Source organism: Monoraphidium neglectum, assembly GCF_000611645.1.
Source record: "Monoraphidium neglectum strain SAG 48.87 unplaced genomic scaffold scaffold00776, whole genome shotgun sequence".
Lineage (NCBI taxonomy): Eukaryota > Viridiplantae > Chlorophyta > Chlorophyceae > Sphaeropleales > Selenastraceae > Monoraphidium > Monoraphidium neglectum.
This window is the reverse complement of record NW_014012852.1, coordinates 10,001-18,209: the sequence shown is the minus strand read 5'-3', so window position 1 is coordinate 18,209 and position 8,209 is coordinate 10,001. Positions and strand designations below refer to the sequence as shown.

The 8,209-nt window shown below is 70.0% G+C and overlaps 2 protein-coding genes across 2 annotated transcripts; both read left to right on the top strand.

The window, feature by feature from the left end:
* Window positions 1-2,454: 2,454 nt before the first annotated feature.
* Window positions 2,455-4,198, top strand: MNEG_5266 (hypothetical protein; the record flags this gene model as incomplete). Its single annotated transcript, XM_014046260.1, has 6 exons — window positions 2,455-2,511; window positions 2,692-2,892; window positions 3,004-3,156; window positions 3,346-3,378; window positions 3,566-3,859; window positions 4,070-4,198. 6 exons carry the CDS (start codon window positions 2,455-2,457, stop codon window positions 4,196-4,198), a joined length of 867 nt encoding a protein of 288 aa, XP_013901714.1.
* Window positions 4,199-4,464: 266 nt separating this feature from the next.
* MNEG_5265 (hypothetical protein) lies at window positions 4,465-8,098 on the top strand (the record flags this gene model as incomplete). Its single annotated transcript, XM_014046259.1, has 3 exons — window positions 4,465-4,551; window positions 4,807-6,813; window positions 6,914-8,098. The coding sequence occupies 3 exons, from the start codon at window positions 4,465-4,467 to the stop codon at window positions 8,096-8,098; spliced, it is 3,279 nt and encodes a 1,092-aa protein (XP_013901713.1).
* Between the last annotated feature and the right edge of the window lie 111 nt (window positions 8,099-8,209).

Sequence of the window (8,209 nt, the reverse complement as noted above, 5' to 3'; positions counted from 1 at the left end):
AGGTTGGCGCAGCGTCGGCCGAAGTTGTGACGGCTGCTGTGACCGTGCTCTGGTCGGGCCAAGGCGCAAGGCCCTTGACATGCCGCGTCACCCCGCCCCCTCCCCGGGTCGCCCACAGCCACCGACCAACCAATGCATTGCAATAGCAGTGCCATGCACAATCAATGCACGTGCATATGCGTGGCCTCTGCGGCCGCACGCCTGACCCGCCCTCTCAACACCACCCCACAGCCAATCTTCCCCTCGACGCAGGTGCTGCGGGCGGCCCGCGCGGTGATTGTCACTGCCACTGCCGCCAGCCACCGCCCTGCGCCGCCGCCTTGTGGCGAGGCCGCCGCCGCCGTGGACGCGCCCCAGCGCGCCGCCCCTGGCCGTTTGCCCTTCGCCGGGCGCAGCGGCAATATCCCCACGCACCCACCAGGCCCTACCAAAGCGGCCGACTCACGAGGGGGGGGCGCTCACGAGGGGGGGGGGTGCCGGCAGCCCCAACAGCAGTGCTCTGCTGACATCCAGCAGGGTGCCAGCATCAGCTACCAGCATCCAGATCTCCCCATAAATACGGCCAAAGGAAAGCTGGATCCATTCCACAGTTGCCGCAAGCAGGTGGGCATTGAATCTGATCAGGCAAACCCGATTTGTATTGGGGCACACGGCACCAGGTGGCACTCTGCGCGGGTCTCGAGGCGACCAGTGTGCTCGACCTGTCGGCTGGTTGGTGGCTGTGCACTGTCTCAAGGCCGCACCAAGTAGAGCCAGCTGGTCAGGCGGGGTGACATGGCAAAGAGGTACACCGCCTGCGCCATCAGGCTATGACATCCTGCTGACATCAGTCGCTGCAGTGCCACCCATGAACCCAACCGTCACTAGGCCATGCGCGGCGTCACCGCTGACCTGAACGCCGCAGTTGTCTGGACCTACGGAGAGATCAAGTATGGTCACTTACGAATCATAGGCACGTGCAGCCAGCCTAATTCCAGCGAACAACCGATCTCACAGCCGGGCACCATCTACTCGCGCGAAGCCCCTCACCACTATCATCTGTACTGAATCAATTGCACACGTTCTACTCGCCGTGAATCGTGCTGCCGATATGGGATGCTGCCTGAGCAGCGCGTCGCCGCCGCCAGTGCTGCAGGTGGCTTGGGGTGTGCCAAGTTTGCGCCAGTCTGAGGCAACAGCGGCGGCGGCGGCAGCATCGCGGCTGCGTTGTCCAGGGGCCGGCGTGGCAGGGTGGCGGCTTTGCGCCAGCGCCGCATGGCACCACATCGCTGCTGGCGAGGCGCCATGCAGCTTTGCTTGTGGCGTTGCGGAGGCAGGGCTTCAGTGGGGCGGGGGCGCCACCAGATCTGCGCCCCGGCTCGTGCGGTCAAGTGAGTGGCCTTTGCAGCCTTGTTGGGTGCGCTGCCGCGGGTCCCTCGGCAGCACGGAGCATGGCGCTCGCAGCGCCGCGCCCTGGGGCCGTGTGTGACGCCCGAGACACGGCTGTAAGCGTGCCCCTCGCGCCGCTGCCAGTCGGCGCCCTTAAGCAGCAGCGACACATGCGACCTGCTGCCACTGGCGCCTGAGCCTGTGCATGCATGTTGGTGCTGTGTAGGCTCGGCTACGGTGACATGAGCCTTGCAGCCTGCTGGCTGCTCAGCAGCACTGGAGCGTCCACGTCCAAAAGCAGAGGGGTCCGAGGGTGCGGCGCGGCACGTCAGCCCCGGCGGTCAGGCAGGTGGGTGGCATGGGGGCTGTTGGAATCATGGGTCGCCTGCATGCCGTGTGAGTGAAGGGCGATGGCAGTTGTGCAACGTGATTTCGCTCCTGTGGGCGCCGTTGGATGGCAGGGGTCCTGGCTGCACTGCCATGAGTGGGCGCATGCACGCAGGGGCCGCAAGCAGGTTGTTCAGTTGGCTGCGTGCGCTCGACAACCCTCACGCAGGTGGGGTAGCTTGAAGGTTGGCGCACTGTCGGCGGCGGCTGGCTTCATGGCAAACATCCCGGATCCAGCTCAATGACATTGGCGGCACGGCCTTCTCCAGGTGCGTCCTTTGCGATGAGAGGGTGCCTGCGGCAGCTCCTGTGTGAAGGTTTCTGCTGCTCCAGCACAGTTGTTATCACTGGATGCAGTTGACCGTGCGTTGACCAGCACCCGGCCCAGTGCACAGCAGCACACCAGTTGGCAAATCAGCCTTGCACCGTGCTGCCCCACAACGCTGTATAACAATCTCTCGACCTTTTTGAGATTGTACTGTGTGCTTCCATACAGTCGTCTCCGCTCTCAGGTCCTTCGCGTTCGCCCGCTGTGTCCGGCCCGGGCTCCTCTCGCGGGCCTCGCGGCCACTACGGTGTTATCTACGTCAGGATACGTCACCAGACCCGGTCCACCGGCCCCAGGGGCCCACTTCTCGTCGTCGTTTAAGGGACTTGCTATTCGACGAGTTGCACACCAAGCCGTGGACGCCCACGGCCATGGAGGCCTCCAAGGAGACCTCCAGGTCTCTCTTAGCCACAACCGAGCTGCTGCAGGTGCGGCGGATGCGGACATGCTGCATGCGGGCAAGCAGCGGTGGTGCCGGCAGGCGCAGCAGCGTGCCCTGCGGCGCGTGGCTCAATGGTGTGTGCCGCGGCGCGCCCAGGGGGCTGTGCCCTGTGCGGCAGCACTGACTGGAACCCATCCTTGCATTCTCCCACCCTTTGCCCTCCCAGGAGGTGCTGAGCACTACTGAGGCGCTGGCGCGGTGCAGCGCCACGGGGCCCTGGCGCGACGGCCACGCGACAGCCCTGTGCGCGGTGGCCGTGACAGCAGACAAGTTTACAATCACCGAGGACGACATTGCTGCGCTCTTTAAGGGCGTGCGCGCGTCCATGCGGCGGCTGCAGCGGGGCCGGGCTGGCGGCGCCGCCGAGGTGCGCCACTGTTGCTTGTTTTCACACGCGCCGCATTTGTTTTGCCGACGGTTGCACTCTTGAGTTGACGCACCCCTTGGCACAAGCCCGTGCGAGGGTGCTTCTTCGCAGCAGCCAACGTCAATCGTTCCACTGATCCTGGTCCGCGCACCCATCGCAACGACCCTGGCCCTGAAGGCACCAGGGGTTGCAGACATCGTCGGCTGCAAGACTTACGCCGGCCTCGACGCCGCCACCACCGTATCGCTGGACACCGCCGCCGTGGTGAGCCGGGCTGCGCGTCATCACAGGCGCAAAGGGATAGGGTCGTGCTGTATTTCGATCGCAGTGATGCCTCTTAGGCTGCGGCTGCGCACAGCCCGTTGGTGCGCAGTGGGTCAATCACGTTCCATGCGCACGCACGCACCTGTGGCTGCGTTCTCAAGCTCTGCTCGCATTTTCGATGTCCTGCAGGAGTTCGCGGGATATGATGCCGAGAAGCTTCAGGTGAGGCTGATGGGCTGCAGGTTTGGGTGTGAACAGGGCCAGGGGGTGCGCGCCCTCGCGTGTCCCGCTAAAGCCGTCAGCCTACGAAGCACCAGGGCACGCGTGAACACCTGCTGGCCCGCCCCGGCCCCTGCAGCCCTTCCAAACCAACCCCACAACACCCTCCGCCGCCCGGTCCCCCTCGCAGCGCGTTGTGGCCGTCGTCGCGGGGCGCCTGCAGGCGCGCCTGACCATTGAGGTGCACGAGGCATCACTTGACGCCGTCACCAGCACCAAGGCAGCCGCCGTCGCCGGCTTTGCCAACCTGCGGGGCGGCCCCGGGCGGCGGTCTGCGGCCAAGAATGCCCAGTCCAGAGCGCTGGTGGAGCGCACTGTGGCAGGAATGGAGGAGTCGGCGATCAAGGCGGAGCGCTGGGCGCGCCGCGAGGCGGCGTCTTTCCGCCACCGCGTGGCGCCGCTGCTTGAGGAAGGGGCGCTCAAGGTGGGCGCGGCTCTGCGCGCGAGCGGGGCGCGCGGCGGGCGCGGGTGCGTGAGGCTGGCAAGACCAATCATTTTATTGTAAGCTGTGACTGCGGCTGTCAGCGGCGCGTGTGAGTGTGATCATTGCGACCAAAGCTCGCTCGTCCCTCCGACTGCTGCCTCTCCCGCCGCTCATGCGTTCCCCATGCTCCTCCTGCCGCCCCCCTCCCAGGCCCTGCCCCTGCAGCGCGTGGTGGCGCTGTCCGTGGCTGCCCAGAAGGCCGCCACCAGCCTGGCCAAGGAGATGGCTAGGCACACTGGCAGGTGCCGCGCCGCCACCGGCTTCCTCCGCGCCAAGTGAGTGCGCTGTCGGCCGCGCGCCCTTGCTCAGGCGGCGGGGTCGTGAAAAGCGGTGTCCCCGCCGCGTCCGTCGCATGCCCCGAGGCCGCCAAAAGCCTATGCGCGGCGTGGCTGATTTCAGGCTCGCACCGATGCGGAGCCCGCACACGCACACACGCTTTGCGGCAATCACCGCAACGCGCAGCCCCTACCACACACGCCCGGCCTCTCATCTTCCGCAACACGTCACCCTCCCAACCCTCAGTGCGGAGCGCGACCGGCGCCACCATGCCACCTACCGTTGACGCGGCCAACAAGGCCGACACTGCCATCGGCGCCGCCACTGCCCACCCGCTGCTGAGCACCGCGCCGCACGTGAGCGCCAGAGGGGTGCTCCGGCTAGTGGACTTTTGAGCTGCGAGCGGGGCGGGTGGTGCGGCTGCTGTGACTGTGACTCTTGGTAGCTGTGGCGTTGGGCCCTGTACATGCCGTGTCGCCCTCGGACCCTGGCCTGTGTTGCTCGCCACCACTGTCCTCACAGCGCCTTGAACTTCCCTGCCTTTGGCCCTGCGGCCGCGCGCCTGACCCGCCCTCACAATATCACTGTTGCTGATCTTCCCCTTGACGCAGGTGCTGCAGGCAGCCCACGCAGTCATCACCGCCGCTGCCGCCGCCACCACCAGCCCCCAACTGGCGCCGCCGCCCTGCAGCGAGGCGGCCGCCGCCGTCGACGCGCCCCAGCGCGCCGCCCCTGGCCGTTCGCCCACCGCCGGGCGCAGCAGCAAGATCCCCACCCACGGCCCCACCAAGGCGGCCGACTCGCGTGGCCCCCCTGGCAGCAAACCCGACCCCAGCCGGGGGGCCCGCGCGGCCGACGAGGAGGCCGCTGCTGACGGCGCCGACGGCGCCGGCCCGCTGCCGCCCACCCCGGAGGCGGCGACGGCGGCGGTCGCTGGTGACGCCTGCGCCGGGCCCTGCGGTGTGGCCGGCGACAGCACGGCCATGAAGGAGCTCCCTGGCGCGAACGCCAGTGCTCCCCCCAACAACAAGAAGCCAGACAAGCACCGCCGACCGTCCGACGGCGGCGCCGACGGCCCCGCCACTCCCACTTTCGCCGCCGCCCCGCGCAGCCTGGCGCCCTGCATCAGCTGGGGCAGCGCGGCGGGCCGGCTCGGCAGCGCCGGCGCGCCCTCAAGCCGCCTCGGCAGCGGCCCCGGCAGCGCGTGCTGCCTGGGCAGCAGCGGCGGCGCTGGAGATGAGAGTGGTGTCGCCATGCCCGCCGATGTTGCCGGCATGCCGAGCGAGGCCCCGGCCAGCAGCAGCGGGCCCGCCGTGCAGGCGGAGACCCCAACAAGCCATGAGGCACAGTGCGAGGCCGGCGCTGGCTATACGTCGCCCTCCAGTGGCATGTGGGACGGCCTCGAGCTTGGCGCCGGCTGGCAGGCCTTCCAGCCTGCGGCCCCGCCCTGCGCCCCCAAGGCTGTCTCCCGCTGCACCAGCCCCTTTGCCGCCGCTGCCGTTGGCAGCGCGTGGGCTTGCGGCGACCCCTTTGATGGCGCCGCCGATGAGGCGTGCGGCGCGCCGAGCGGCTGGGCGCCTTCCGGCGGCAGCGGCAGCCGCTTTGAGGGCCTGGGGGCCGTGCATACGAGCGGCTGTGAGGGCGAGAAACCGCCGCAAGAGGGCTTTTCGGGCCTTGGCGCCGGCCTCTTCACCGGCCTTGATGCGGCAACGTTTGGTTATGATCTTGGGGGCACAGGCGCACCGGCGGCGCCTTCCAGCTTCACAGCTGCGGGTGATGATTATGCGCGCCCCGACCCTCTCGCGAGCGGCGCCACCCCCGACCATTGGGTCTTTGGCCCCCCGGCCGCCGCGCCCGCGCCCGAGGCTGGCTTGGCTCCCGGGTTTGCGGCCTTTGACGGCGCCTGCTATGTGCCTGAGCCGCTGCCCACTACGACCCACGCCAACCCTTGGGTGTTTGGTGCCCCTTGCGCCGCGCCCGCGCCCGAGTCGGGCTCTGACCCCGGCTTTACGGCACATGACGGCACATGCCACTCTCCCGAGCCGCTGCCCAATACCGCCCACGGCAACCCTTGGGCGTTTGACCCCCCGGTCGCCGCGGCCGCGCCCGATGCAGCCCCTGCGCCCGACTTTGCGGCCGGCGCTGTCTTCACTAACATGCCCGATCCCTGGGCGCCCGCCTTCCAAGAAGCCGCCTCGCCCGGGCCTGAGGCCGCGCCCGGGCCGGGCCTTTTTCAGCCGCTAGGCGGGGAGTCGCCCCTGCGGGCCGAGTCGCTGATCGTGCGGCTCAGCTCGAAGGGCTTTGCGCTGGACCCTGTTGGGTTCTTAGCAGCAAGGGATGAGCTGCTGACCCCCTGGGCCCCCCAGCGCCCCACCCTCAAGCCTATGGAGGGCCGGCCCCTTTTGAGGGCCGGCAGCGGGTTGGTGGGAAGGGCGTTTGTTGAGCCCATCACCGACGAGGCGCTGGCGGCACTGGTGGACGGCCTGAGGCGGGGCGGCGGCTGCGACGTGGCCGCCGTGCTGGCCGCGGCCGGGAACTATTCTGGCGTATTCGACGCCATCTGCGTTGTCTCGGCCCTCGCGCCGCAGCAGCTGGCGCCCGCCTGGGGCGCGGCCGGCGTGCGCCAGCCTGCGGCGCTGCTGCTGTCGCTCATGGCAGCCCTTTTTTCGGCAGCAACAAGATGGCAGCAACAACGCGGGGTTTGCGGGCACGCGCCAGGTCCTGATCCGGGACGCGCTGCCTCTAGCCTTTGCGGGGACCGGGCTGGTGTGCGCCGACCTGCCCGCCGGCGCGTCCGCCGCCGACGTGGCGTGGCGGCTGGCGGGCGTGCGCGGCACGGCGGAGGCGGCGGCGCTGGCGGCGGGCACGTGCGTCCCGTGGCTGCAGCCCGAGGTGGGCCAGGCCGCGGCGGCCGCGCTGGCCGGCTATGCGCCAGACCCACAGGAGCAGGAGGCGCTGTGGGATATGGCGCGGACGGCGGGCCGCAAGCTGCGCGACTCTGCGCCCGACGCGCTGCTGCCGGCGCAGCTGCTGCGGCTGCTGTCGTGGGCGGCGGACTGCGCGTGCGACGCTGAGCGCGCTGTGCGGCTCGCGTCCGCGCGGCAGCAGGCCGGTCGCGAGGAGGTGGCCCGCCAGGCGCTGGCGGCGATGCCGGCCGACGCGCGCGCCGAATTTTGGCGGCATTTCAATCAAGTCGTTCAGGCAGCGCAGCAGCAGGCGGCGGAGCAGTCAGCTCAGCCACAGCCGGCGGCAGAGGCAGGGCCGGCTGGGGCGCAGCAGCCCAGGGGCCGCGGCGCTCAGCGCGGTGCGGCGGGACCCATGGTGGTGGTGCAGGAGGACGAGGGTGCGGAGGCTGGCGCTGGCCGGCTGCCGTTTGGCGCGGCGGGTGGCTGCGCGCAGCCCATGAAGCTGCGGCGGCCCGCGCGGCTGGCGATCGCAGGCCCGGGCGCTCGCCTGCTGCTCACGGGGCCGGCGGCCGCGGCAGGCGGAGCGCCGCAGCACATGCAGCCGCAGCCGTCTCGGGGCGCGAGCGAGGCGGCGGCGCAGCCGGCGGCCCTGGAAGATCGGGAGACAGACTCACACCACCAGGGCAGCGCGATTGCTGCCGGTGGGGCCACGCCAGCGGGCGGCGTGGAGCTTGCAGCTAGTGCAGGGCTGGCGGCGGCAGCGGGCAGCGGTTTCGGCCAGGAGCAGGGAGGCGGCGTTCGCCTCAGCAGCCGCGCGCCCTCGGGTGACGAGGGGGCTGCAATCGCGGCCGCGGCCGCGGCGGCGGCGGCAGCCGAGGCGCTGGCTGAGGCCCGGCGGCGCTCGCGGCGGAGCACGCTGGCCCGCTGGGGTGGCGGCACGGCCGCGGCGTTTTGCTGCGGCGCGCTGCTTGCGCTCTGCCGGGCGCGCCGGCGCTGACCGGGCCAAGCCTGCGAGGCGCATCGATGCGCATACCCGCCCCTTGCCCAGCTTTCTGATTAGCCCGCGTGCAGTCAGCGGGCAGTACTTGTTTGGATTGCGTTGGCGCCG